This window comes from Nycticebus coucang, chromosome 3, assembly GCF_027406575.1.
Source record: "Nycticebus coucang isolate mNycCou1 chromosome 3, mNycCou1.pri, whole genome shotgun sequence".
NCBI classification, from domain to species: Eukaryota; Metazoa; Chordata; class Mammalia; order Primates; family Lorisidae; genus Nycticebus; species Nycticebus coucang.
The window spans coordinates 70078886-70092327 of record NC_069782.1 but is presented as its reverse complement, the minus strand read 5'-3'; the positions used below and the strand labels follow the sequence as shown (position 1 = coordinate 70092327).

General features: G+C 44.6%; 2 protein-coding genes across 2 annotated transcripts; one reads left to right on the top strand and one right to left on the bottom strand.

Moving 5' to 3' along the window:
- Positions 1-2847: 2847 nt before the first annotated feature.
- On the top strand, positions 2848-3090 carry LOC128582550 (U6 snRNA-associated Sm-like protein LSm6). The gene has a single exon (XM_053586538.1). The coding sequence runs from the start codon at positions 2848-2850 to the stop codon at positions 3088-3090; it is 243 nt and encodes an 80-aa protein (XP_053442513.1).
- Positions 3091-4487: 1397 nt separating this feature from the next.
- On the bottom strand, positions 4488-12807 carry FAM32A (family with sequence similarity 32 member A). Its single transcript, XM_053585806.1, has 4 exons — positions 12692-12807; positions 12449-12590; positions 8082-8135; positions 4488-7799 (listed from the first exon to the last, which is right to left on the bottom strand). The coding sequence occupies exons 1-4, from the start codon at positions 12763-12765 to the stop codon at positions 7731-7733; spliced, it is 339 nt and encodes a 112-aa protein (XP_053441781.1). The 5' UTR covers positions 12766-12807; the 3' UTR covers positions 4488-7730.
- Positions 12808-13442: the final 635 nt, after the last annotated feature.

Here is a 13442-nt window from a genome sequence, read left to right as displayed (position 1 = left end):
GTGCCTGTATATCGCCTGGAATGTTTTCATGAAAACCACGCCCCTCTAAACTAAAAGCATCATGTTTTATTTCTGCCATTAGTGGCTACGTGGGTAATGGTGGTCCGTGACTAATGGGTTGAATTATATCTAGTTCGCTTTTACCAAGACTTGGGCCTTGGAGAATGCCTGCCTTCTGTTCCAATAAACCATCACAGTACCCTGGGGATCCAAATTCTGCAGTATCAGAGTTATTTACCCAGGCTTCCTGCCTCTTGCATGTCTTTTATTTTCCCTCTTATCTCTGTTAGGGTTTGGAAAAATGGTTTTTGCGACTCTGTGGTTATATATCCTTTGCTTAGAATGGAGATGTGTGAGAAAATCCAGAGAAGAAAATTGGAGTAGGCTATGGTGGCTCCTGTCTGTAATCCTAGCACTTTGGGAGGCCAAGGCAGGAGGATCACTTTTGGCCAGGGGGTTAAGACCAGCCTGAACAAAAGCAAGACAAAAAATAGAAAAGTTAGTCAGCTATGGTGGTGTATGTCTGTAGTCCCAGCTACTCAGCAGTCTGAGGCAGAACAGATTGAGCCCAGGAGTTTGAGGTTGCATTGTAGCCTGGGTGACAAAATGAGACCCTGTTTCAAAAGAAAAAAACAAGGTTCGGCACTCGTAGCATAGTGGTTATGGTGCCAGCCACATACACCGAGGCTGGCGGTTTCGAACCCAGCTCGGGGCCTGCTAAAACAATGGCAACTGCAACAAAAAATAGCCTACAGTTGTGGCAGGCGCCTGTAGTCCCAGCTACTTGGGAGGCTGAGGTGAGAGAATCACTTAAGCCCAAGAGTTTGAGGTTGCTGTCAGCTGTGACGTCACAGCACTCTACCGAGGGGCAACATAGTGAGATTGTCTCAAAAAAAAAAAAAAAAGAGAGAAATATTTGAAGACTACTAAGCAAATCCTGGGCTAGAAGCATCCTTGCACAAAGCAAACACCCAAGAGGAGCTTTTTGATACTAATTCTCCAGTGAATAAGCTCTGGAAGGAAACATCAGGGCTATGACTGATTTACTGCCTAAGAAAGAGCATCAGGCTTGTTAAGCAAGAGTTAACAGTGACAGATGTGATAAATAAGAAACACTATCGTATCTAGCTTCATACCTTGCCCAATTTAGTGTTTTAGAAAAAAAATATTTTGTTAAGTACAAAACTACATGTTTAGTGAAGGAAAACCAAGAAAATGCCAAATGTATAAGGCAAAAAGAAAACCACCGGTGGCCTCTCTCATTTTGGAGCATTGCCTTCCAGGATTTCTCTAGAGTCTAGAATCCGACCCAGGCCAGCTAAACAACTGCAACAAAAAAAATAGCTGGGCATTGTGGTGGGCACCTGTAGTCCCAGCTACTTGTGAAGCTGAGGCAAGAGAATCGCTTAAGCCCAAAAGTTTGAGGTTGCTGTGAGCACTCTACCCAGGGTCACATCATGAGACTCCGTCTCAAAAAAAATAAATAAATAAAAGAAGAGTACCATCACAGTAAGCACTGTCTTTACACATAAATTATGCCTAACACCTTTTTCTTCATTGGGGGGGCATTTTGGGTTACATCTGATTTCAACCTTGCTATTTGTATTTTCCAATCCATTTTTTTTGCTACCCATATACTCTCTAGCTCTTGGTTATTTTGGGCAGGAAAGAGGTTGGTGGATTACTTGTAATTATCCTAGTTTTAAAAGAGAAAAACAGAAATATGAACTCACCAGATGATTTTATTATTTTAGGCTACATGAAATAAAGTGTTTTTATTTTTGCTTATAATTTTTTTGAGTGTGATACTTTTTGAAGCAATCTCCAGGATGAAGTCCACACTTCCTCTTGCATGTCTCACAGTAGAAAACAGTTTCTCTCCTTCCACCATTCTCATTTCTTCTACTGCAAATCATGCAATCCCTTTGTTGATTTATTTTTCTTTTTTCTTTTTCTTTTGTGACAGAGTCCCACTTTGTCGCCCTCAGTAGAGTGCTGTGGCATTACAGCTCACAGCAACCTAAAACTCTTGGGCTCAAGAGATTCTCTTGCCTCAGCCTCCCAAGTAGCTGGGACTACAGACACCTGCCACAGCGCTTGGCTATTTTTTTGGTTGCAATTGTCTTTGTTGTTTAGCTGGCCCGAGCTGGGTTCGAATCTGCCAGCTTTGGTGTATGTGGCTGACACCATAACCACTATGCTACGAGCACCGAGCCTGTTGATTTATTTTTCATTATAAAATACGACTTCCAATTTGACCTTTCCTCAGTGTCGATGGTCTTCCCTTCTTTCTTGAATACGAGGAACACAAGCTGAGAAGTGAGATTTCTCCTATAAGAAAGGTGTGTCTGCATTTTTTCTCCACTCTCATTATCTAGTAAGTAAAAGATGTAACTGTTTACAACTGCAACTTCCACCATCCAGAAGAATAAATATTACACCATTTCTAGGACCTCTTTGTAAATCCATAACATCCACAGTACTGATTAGCTCTGTGCACTCTTCCAATAAACTTTGTGTATTCTAAAATAACTTTTTTGGCTGTGATCTTCCGCGGAGGCTGGGCTTGTGGGCCGCCTGGAGTGAGAGTTCTGGATCTCAGCCACAAGATGAGGAACCTGGGGCCATGAGAGGTGAAATGATGAGTTACTACCCAAGTCACACAGCTACTTAAGTAGCAGAGCTGGGATTAGAACTCAGGTTTCCTGTCTCCCAAGATTATTGTTGTTATTATTTTTTATTTCATGCTTCTTGTTTATTTCATGATTATTGATGAAGATGAGTTTCTTTTTTTATTATTATTAAATCATAGCTGTGTACATTAATGCCATGCCCAAGATTATTAAAATGAGTCTTCAGAAGCAAACCCCTAGTGACTTCTTAAAGCAAATCATCGGTTGGCCAGTTGTGGTAAAATTAAATTCTGGAGTGGATTATCGAGGGGTCCTGGCTTACCTGGATGGCTACATGAATACAGCCCTGGAGCAGACAGAAGAATACGTAAATGGACAACTGAAGAGTAAGTATGGGGATGCATTTATCCGTACAAACAATGTATTGTATGTAAGTACACAGAAGAGAAGGATGTGAAGACTCCACAAGAGCAACACTTTTTTATGAAATTTTTTTCTTTATTTTGGTTCTTTTATGGTATGATTTGTTCTGTTTTTATAATGGGCAATTTTTCGTTGATTTATGAGATAAATGTATAAAATTGTGGATGTAATTGTGTTCTTTCACATTTAAGTTTCAGTCATTTTCTTTTACCTTTGTGACAGTGTACAGAATGCTAAAAGAATAAAAACAAGATAAAATCTTATCTCTTCCTACAAGATTATTTAACTTAAATTTCAAGGAGGATCATTTTGTTTGATTTGCTTTACTTGTCTGACTAAAATGATGCATACAATGGACATGTAATTAATACATTTCAGAAGCTTCCTCCTTTATTCCATCTTCTGTTTACCATGTAAAATACTTGAGTGAATGTGTTTTGCAAAGGCATTTTGGTTCAGTCTGAGGCTATGTAAAGGGGCCACAAGGTCAGAAGTTCAGCCACTGGGATTCAGTCACCTAAATGGAGAAGAGAATTGGGAGCTAACTGTCACAAAAGGAGTGGGATTCTGAATTGAGGTGGGGGAGAAATTCTAAAGATAAACAGTGTGCCAGTTAGCTGCAAACCTTTCTGTCCACGGTCACCCTGCAACTCCTGTGCATTTAGGCTTTTTAGGTTTTCCTGCTGCCTTTCAGGAGCGTTGGCATCGATGTTCTTCTCTTGGTTTATGAACATGGTAGGGGAGGAGACATTCCTGGACATCTCCAGTAGTCAGTAAAATTAAAGTAAAGCCTGGAGTTTATAAATTCTTTCAGGTTGCAATTGCTAAGCTGTGATTGGGAAAGAATTTTTCCAAACTCTTGCTTAGCAAGTGGCTTTAGGGAAACCTTTCTCTAAAATCAGAGCTGCTTTTAACGTGATGTTGTCCAGGAGCAGAACACCAGGCTTTATGTTGCTTGGCACAAGGCAGCTCCTCCGGGTTCTGTGACTCCTGCTGAGACGATTTTCACAATTTATTAATGAGCTTTCTACAACCCAGCTTTATTTTCTGAATAGTTTTACGCTGTCTCTAGGAACAACAAATCTATCTAGGCACTGAGGTTGAATGAACACCAGACAATCGTGTGAATGTTACATTGGCCTTTTTCTTCCCTCCCTCCCCAATCTAAGCAGAATTCCTATTTCAGGAGCTGGTGGTGTGATTGCAAACAAGGGCCTGGCTGAGGGATGTGGGAGCAGGATCTGGAAGGAGGGAGGGAAGGGTGGTGTTTTGTCTTTTTATTTTAAATATCAGAGAGTAATTGGAAAGCATTATTTTTTAATTAATAACTTGGGAAAGGTGAACAGAAACATTTCACAAGGTTTTACTGGGAGCACACTGAAAATAAAACACATTATGCTGTGCTTCAATAATTTATCACTTCTTGACAGGCGCTTAAAAAGGGTCCAGTCTGTAAGTACAAATCACCAATTTGCTCTTTTATAAATAATTTATTTTAAAGAAAGAAAATGGATGTTCCTCCAAGTGGAGCATACATGGTCTCATTTGTTTTGTAGAATACATGGGGTTTCGGGGTTACTGTGTTCCTTCGTTCACTTACGTCAGCCGCCCCTAAAAGCAATTCCATTGTAGGCACCCACCAATCTGTAGCATCCTGTTTTTGCCAACTTTTTCTCTGACCTCTCCTTAGCAATAGAAGTCTTTATTTCTCCCCTGCCATCTCTCTAGTTTAATAGCTCTGTGGTGGAGTACTGTTTTCAACCATGGAAGTACTTTTAATCAAGACCAACTTTTGGAAATGCTACTACTATTTTTATAATAAAGGACTGTATTATGCATTTGGACCAGCTTGGGTTGTCCCCTGTGTATACCTTCACGTAGTAGAACTGTGAAATGGTGTAAATGCTAAAATTACTTTTTTCTTAACTGTAGCCTCCTAGAGGTCAATGATTTCTAGTTGCATTGTAGTAAAGTCATTTGTTCTAGAAAAAAAAAACAACTTTTTTTTCCCCCAGTACAACAGGCTGTTTCTGCCTATAACCAGTGATCAAATGTGTTTGAGGACCAAGGAATGTACTCAGCATTTCACTAACCTCTTGTCATGGAACACATCATTTTCATATCACATCGATAGGCACATAATTCATATTCCTGAAGTATTTTCTTTTTTTGGATCACTTAGAAAATCCTTTCTCGAAGCCATAAGTGTTTCTGTTATATGTAGTTTCATTTTATGCAATTTCTGAACAAGGGCTTGTGAAGAATACAACAGTGTTGTAAATCTTCCAACATCAGAGCAGAACAGGAAAATCATACCAGATGAGGTTTAACACAGGATCAGAAAGTTTTAATAAATACAGATAAGACCATACCTATTATAATAGATCAGGGTTTCTCAAACTTTACTTCATGTAAGTGTTATCTGGGGAACTCTTAAAAAATCCCAATGACCAAATCCCACCCTAGACCAATTAAAACAGAATCTCTAGACATGGGTTTCAGGCCTCGGTAGTTTTTTTTTTTTTTTTTTCCTGAGACAGAGTCTTTCACTATGTCACCCTCCGTAGAGTGCTGTGGTGTCACAGCTCACAGCAACCTCAAACTCTTGGGCTTAAGCGATTCTCTTGCCTCAGCCTCCCAAGTACCTGGGACTACAGGCACCCGACACAATACCCAGCTATTTTTTTGTTGTAGTTGTCCTTGTTTAGCAGGCCCAGGCCAGGTTTGAACCCACCAGCCACGGTGTATGTGGCCGATGCCCTAACTACTGAGCTACAGGTGTTGAGCCATCCCTCGGTAGTTCTTAAAGATTCTAATGTGCAGACTTTGAGAACAGCTGTGACGGACAGTAACAGTGATGGCCCCCAACAAACCACAACTTCAGGTGTACCTTCCCTTGTGTAGTTCCCCCTGGACTCTGTGCTGTGTTGTGTGACTTGCTCTTGGCCAATGAAATAGGCTATGTGGGGACACTCAGAGGATGAAATGTTATCTTGGACTTTTCAGCTACAGGTAAGTCAATATAGCTAAATGAGTGAACCAACCTTTTTGGCACCATGAAGACAATTTTTCCATGGACTAGGGGTTGGGTGGATGATTCAATTGCATTACATTATGTATTTTATATCTAGTGTTACATTGTAATACATAGATTAATTATACATCTCACCATAATGCAGAATCAGTGGGAGCCAAGAGCTTGTCTTCCTGCAACTGGACAGCCCCAGAGCTAGCATCACCACCTCAGATCACCAGGCATTAGTCTCAGAAGTGTGCAACCTAGATCCCTCACATATAGTTTATAGCAGGGTTCTCTTCTATGAGAATCTGATGCTGTCAATCTGACAGGAGGCAGAGCTCAGATGGTGATGTGAGTTATGAAGAACAGTTGCAAATATAGATGAAGCTTTGCTTGCCTGTCCACTGCTCACATCCTGCTGTGCAGTGCAATTCCTAACATGCCATACCTGTCTCCAGCCCAAGGGCCGGCGACCACAGAATTAAACCACACTACATGAAGCAGAACCTTCCAGTAGAGTACAGTCAACCCACAGAATTGTGAGATAATAAATCCTTATTGTTTTAAGCCACTATATTTTGGAGAGGTTATGCAGGGATGGATGACCAAAATAAACTGTTTCACCACACTGATAAAAGCTTTTCAAAGAACCACATGCACATAGACCCTAGCTGCTAGCTCATGGAGGAAAAAGCCTGAAACTGTCTTTCCATCAGACAATGAGAGAATCACCGCCAGAAGGAGCTACTACTAATGAGAGCACGTCATGTCCCTGAGGTGTGAACCCTAGGTGGAAACAGATGTGCCATTGAAGGTTTTCCAAACTGAGTTGTTTTACATCACACATTCTTCACATGCCATAAATCCAAAAGGTGGCATGTCTGTGACAATCAGCCTATAGTAAGACACTCAAACTTCTATTTAAGAACTAGATTTTGCTTTATTCTGTTTACACAGGACAGCCCCAGACTCAACACTTGGCTCCACGTGGTATGCCCATTCTGAGTGAATACGAGAGGCTGCTTGCAGTCTAGGTTGAGGTTTGTTGAGGCGGGCTGTGTCTGGGCTCCATTACAAAGACTGCTGTGATTGACTGGCAATGACTGTCATGGCAAAACCCCATCCTTGCCTTTGGCAGTGGTTCTGCTACCCATGCTGTGTTGTCTCACTGGCTAGGTGACTGAAGAGGCAGTGTGAAGGCCACAAAGCTGTGAGGGGCTTCCTGGGGCAACCCATACAGGGTTTGCAGTGGTCTGCATACTGCAGGCCACATTAGCATTAGCTCCTTATCCTCTGGAGTTTGTCTCATCCAGGTGAAGACAGCTGGCTGGCCTCAGTGGGTTAGCCATGACTTGGAAGTAAAATCATTTTTACATGGCACAAAGAAATGACTTTTACCTCTAGATGAACCTTCAACACTTTCTATCCAAATGAAAAAGGTGTATCTTCCATGTGTTACCAAGAAACCTAAGTTGAGTAAAAGGACAGTACTTACTTTAATCAGTTCCAAACTAAAGTTCCAAAAGTACTGTCACAGCAGAAACCACGAGGGCGTGTGAAAGCACTGTTTCTAGAAAATACCAGAGGGACCAAGCATAACCCCAAATTGGCCTTCTTCTTGCTCTTGATGCCGCTCCAGACCCAGGGACAGGAGGCTACTTTGTCCAGCTGACTTTGGGAATGTCGTAATGCTCTGTCAATGTATCTAAGTGTCTGTTGAAGTCCTGGGAAAAGGAAGGAGAAAGCCTGTGTCAGCATCAACCCCAGCAGGATGCTAACTGCCCAGCCCCACCCTCCCATATCCTGCCTCTCCTGACTGAGCCCCCTCCTTCTTAAACCCACTCTGGCAGATCTTTTAGACACCTAAACCCTGGACTCTCCTCTAATTGACCCCAGAGAGGTGTCACTTCTGTTGGGTTAACTCCCCTTCCCGCCAACACTCTAATGGCTCCCAACCTCCAGGCCCTTAAAAGGCTCAGTCTCTCCCACTAGGCATGGTGACTTACCTCTACTCTCTGCTTGTGAGTTTTAGATGCTTTCTTCAGGATTCTTTCCATCTGCTGCAGAGAGAAGAGACATGGAGGTGAGTTTCCAACTTCCACAGTCTAGGCTGGCGTAAGATGGAAGGTGCGAGGTGCAGTCAGTCTGGCTCTCACATATAGAATAGCTGGAGATTTTAGGTTATACACCTTACCCCCCTCCCTCAACTCTACGCAGGGTGGCCCAACAGAGAGCCTGGGTCAAGTTGACTTTTGGTCCCAGGCTCAGTGAGTGGCAGGAAACCCGGGAGTATCAAGTGAGCATATAACGATGAGCACAATCTGCTGGAAGCTGAACATGGATTTCCTGCATCCTTAGTCAACTAACAGGACTCCCACTGTGCAGGAAAACAAACCCCAGATGGGGTTTGAGGAAGGATGAGGAATGAGGGAGGTAAAGGGGACACACAGTGGATGCTCAAGTGGTAGTATCCATCTTGACCACTAGTCACAGTGCCCAGGAGGGCTACAAGACCCACTCTGCCATCCCCAGTATGATTCTGCAATGTGCATCCTGTTCCACAACCTACTCTCACCCTCATTCCAAACATCTAATATTGGTTAAGACTAGTAAGAGTTGAGTGTGGGGGATGCACAGCCAGACAGATCTGTGGCTGCACATGGTTCACCGCAGGGTGGCTGTTGCTGACTCTTTGGTGGCCCCCATAAGCCAAGCTGCCCCTTGTTTATTCCCTGTGTAGTCCCCCAAGCCACAGACTCTAAACTGGCTCTGGACTCAGTTAACTCAAGAGAATGTAGTGTCAGTTTTGGGATGAAGCCATAAGACAACCTGGCAACTCTGGCTTCATGCCTGTGGAATACAGCCACCAGGAAGGAAGTCTAATAGCCCCGCTGGAAAGGACAGACCTGGAGGATGAGATGAGAAAAGGCCACAAAAGCAGCACTGAGGTGCCAGGCAAGTGATGGCAAAGCCATCTTTGCTCTTCTAGCTCAGCTGTGCCTCCAGAAGACTCTGGACCTAGCTGCCACTTGACTATACCACACTCCAAATGAGGTTCACAAGAAAACCACCCTGCTGAACACAGTCAACCCAAAGAACCATGAGAGATAGTATTATTGGTAGCTGCCACCTGGTTGCTCTTCCTTGTCCCTCCTTTTCTTCTTCTTCTCCTTCGCTCCTTCCTTACCTCCCTCTGTCCATCCTTGCCTCTCCTCTTTTTGCTACGAGCCCATCTCAGGCTTGGATCTTCTCACAAAAGACCATACTGGCTTTTCTAACTGTCACATGATGCTAGGCACTTGGCCAGGCTCTGTTCTCCCTTCCTCAACCCCAGCTTTTCCAGGCACCAAGTTCACAGGGTGTTCTGGTGCTGTCACCAACCTCACTTCCCAGATGGAGAGAACAAGGAGCAGAGTGCACAGCTGATGATGGGGCTGGAGATGTGGGTCCTTCTCCCAGGAGACGAGGAGCTGAACAGCCATTGTGCCCACAAGAGAATCTGCATTTTCCATCCTTCTTTTTTTTTTTTTTTTTGTGGTTTTTGGCCAGGGCTAGGTTTGAACCTGCCACCTTCGGCATATGGGACTGGCGCCCTACTCCTTGAGCCACAGGAACTGCCTGAGAATCTGGATTTTCCAATTGTACCTGGCTCTGCCTATATCCCTCCCCCGCTCACTCCCTTGCCTCATCTCTCATAACTGTCTCTCTTCTTAACCAAACAGAACACACTGCAATGCCTCCCACTTTAAATAACAACAAACACAACAAAAATTTCCTCTGTCTGCTAGGCATGGTGGCTCACTCCTATAATCCTAGCACTTGGGAGGCCGAGGCAGGTGGATTGCCTGAGCTCACAGGTTTGACATCAGCCTGAGCCAGAGCAAGACCTCATCTCTAAAAATAGCCAGGCATTATGGTGGGTGCCTTATGGTCCCAGCTGCTTGGGAAGCTGAGGAAAGAGAATCGCTTAAGCCCAGGTGTTTGAGGTTTCTGTGAGCTATGACGCCATGGCACTCTACTCAGGGAGACAAAGTAAGATTCTATCTTTAAAAAAAAAAAAAAAAAGAAAAAGAAAAAGAAAAAGAAAATTTCCCCTTGTCTCTCTACTCACTTCTAGCTATAGGTCCATTTCTCTGTTCCCTTTGATGGACAGTAATCACTAAAGAGTTATTTCTGCCTCTTCTCTCCTCATTTCTGCCTCTGTCTTTCCCCACCCTCTCTTGGACCCACTCTCATCAGCCTTTCTTCCTCTACTATTTTTTTTTTTTTTTTAAGAGAAGGAATGTTATTCTGTCACCCAAACTGGAGTAATCATAGCTCACTGTAACCTTGAACTCCTAGGCTCAAGCACCCCTCCTGCCTCAGCATCCTGAGTAGCTGTGATTATAAGTGTGAGCCACCATGCCTGGCTCATATTAGGTAGACTTCAGCCCTACTTCAAATGGAAGGTAAGTGATTTGTCCAGAGTTACAATACTACCAAGTGGTACAGAGTCAAACCCAGATCTGTCTTGTCAGAACTAGTGGATCTATGTCTTTTGTATGCCTGAATTAGTTTTGGGAGTAATGAGTTAACTTTCCCCAGTGTCGGGCGGCGCCTGTGGCTCAGTGAGTAGGGCGCCGGCCCCATATGCTGAGGGTGGAGGGTTCAAACCCAGCCCTGGCCAAACTGCAACAAAAAAAATAGCCGGGCCTTGTAGCGGGCGCCTGTAATCCCAGCTACTCGGGAGGCTGAGGCAAGAGAATCGCTCTAAGCCCAAGAGTTAGAGGTTGCTGTGAGCCGTGTGACGCCACGGCACTCTACCGAGGGTGGTACAGTGAGACTCTGTCTCTACAAAAAAAAAAAAAAAAACTTTCCCCAGTGTCACTGTACACCTAAAACAGAGTTAGGGTTTCTCAGCCTTGGCACTACTGATATTAGGGCCAATCTCTTCTTTGCTGTGTCCTGTGCATTGTAGGATGTACAGCAACATCATTGGCCTCCACTCACTGGATGCCAAGGGCACTCCCTTACCCAGGTGTAACTAGACATGTCCCAGACATTGCCACACATGTGATGGTGTGTGATAGTGGTAGTGGTGGTGGTGAGGTTGCCCTCATTGAGAGCCACTCTCACTTAAAGACTGATGATTCCCTTTCTCCAAATTAATGGACCTAGCTTATCCATCTTACCCTCCCTGACCTCTTCTGCCCCACACCACCCAAATTTACACTTAATATCAAGAAAAATAATTTACTGTTTTTTTTTTTTTTTGAGACAGAGTCTCACTATGTTGCCCTTGATAGAGTGCTATGGCATCACAGCTCACAACAACTTCAAACTCTTGGGCTTAAGGGATTCTCTTGTTTCAGCCTCCCAAGCAGCTGGGACTACAGGCGCTCACCATAACATCCGGCCGTTTCTGTTGTTGTTGTAGTTGTCATTTGTTTAGCAGGCCTGGCCGGGTTTGAACCTGCCAGCCCCAGTGTATGTGGCTGGTGCCCTAACCACTGAGCAACAGGGTCAGAGCCATATACTGGATTCTTAAAATACAATATGGTTGAGTCTACTAAACAAAGTCATCATAGAAACAGACTTTGTGGCTCTGCGCCTGTGGCTCAAGAGGCTAAGATGCCAGCCACATACACCTGAGCTGGTGGGTTCGAATCCAGCCTGGGCCCACCAAACAACAATGACAGCTGTAACCAAAAAATAGCCAGGCGTTGTGGCAGGTGCCTGTAGTCCCAGCTACTTGGGAGGCAGAGGCAGGAGACTTGCTTAAGTCCAGGAGTTGGAGGTTGCTGTGAGCTGTGATGCCACAGCACTCTACCCAGGGCAACAGCTTGAGGCTCTGTCTCAAAAAAAAAGAAAGAAAGAAAAGAAACAGATTTTGTGGTGACTTAGAGCAGTTAGCATAGCCTTTTAATATCAATGGCTACCATCCACTGAATGTAAACACTTTATGCTGCACCTACTGCCTGCTGCTCTACCTGCCCTGCATCACTTTATCCAGAGTTCCCAACCTCTTAGAAAAAAGTACTAGCCTGACTTCTACAGGTAAGTAAAGAGGGACACGTTAAGAAAAACCACTGGCCTAGTGTCACAGAGCAATGAGCCACAGCGTTCGAATTCAAACCCGGGTGCCCAGCTCTGGCCTCCTTTTAAGGGCACCCATAGCTTCCCTCTGCCTTTTACTGTGCCCCGGGGGTGTCTTCGTGTTCTCCGAGCTTCTCTAGCGTGAACCCTTTCTCACTGATACAGCATCTTTTCCCCGAAATTAAGGTCCCCTCTGACCGCTCGCCCGACTCCCGAGAATCCCAGCACTGACCTCCCGCACCCCCGCACCCTCGCCTGCCAGCTTCCTAGCCTACTCGGGATCAGGTCTCCGCCTCACCCGCTTCTCCTGCATCTTCTCGAAGGCCACCTGGGCCGGCGTCCTCTTGTCCAGGCCACGCCGCTTCTCCTCCTCGTTCTTCTTGCTCGTTCCCATCGCTTCCAGGAGTTTCGCCTTGTCTTTGTCCTTCTTTTTCTTCCTCCTGGGAAGGGGGACAGAGAACCGACAGAGGAGGATGAGCGTGTCAGGGGAAAAGGTCTAAAGGGGACGTAAGGTGGAGTCCCGCACGCCCTCGGGCCTTACCGCTTGGTCACGCCGAGCTCTGCCACGCCTTTCAGCTTCAGGGGTCCCTTTTGGACCTGCTCATAGACCTCCATACCACTCGCCCGCAGTTAAGTCGTAGACTGCCACACTTCCTGTTTGCGAGCCCTATTTCGGCCCTAATGCCCGCCTCACTCCTTCTTGATTGGTCAAACTACGTATTGCGCAAGCGCTATTGGCGGCTAGGCTTGTGCCACACTTCCGGGTTGCGGGCGGTGGGGGCGAGGCGAAGTCAGGCAAGGTCCGCAGCTTGCCTCAGGTTTCCTGCTTCACTTCCTGTTTTGGCGCCTACTTCGGTTTCTCAACCTCGGGCAGGGTGCCTAATACCTAACACCTTTCTGAATGTTTTGAGAGCCTGTGGACGTCACGTTCTTTTATTGTCGTTTTTTTGACCGTTCAGTGGATGATTGGATCTAGTAGTCCTAATCAATATTCATTAATTTTTCAGCTTCAGGTAAATGATGATATTATGTGACACGTTGGTTGTGTATAAAAATCAGTCTTAGTTAGGCAAGATTTAAGTACAGTAAAATGCACCCTTTTTTTTACTTTTAAAGTTTTGATTTTATTTCATTGAGACGTAAGAGTTGTATACATCTACTGAGCACAACATGACTTGAAATGTGTGCATTGTGAAATGGCCAAATCAAGCCAATTAGCATGTGCATTACCTACTTACTTTTTTATGGTGAGAAGACTTAAAATCTGTGAAGATGGGTAGTAATCTAAGGGA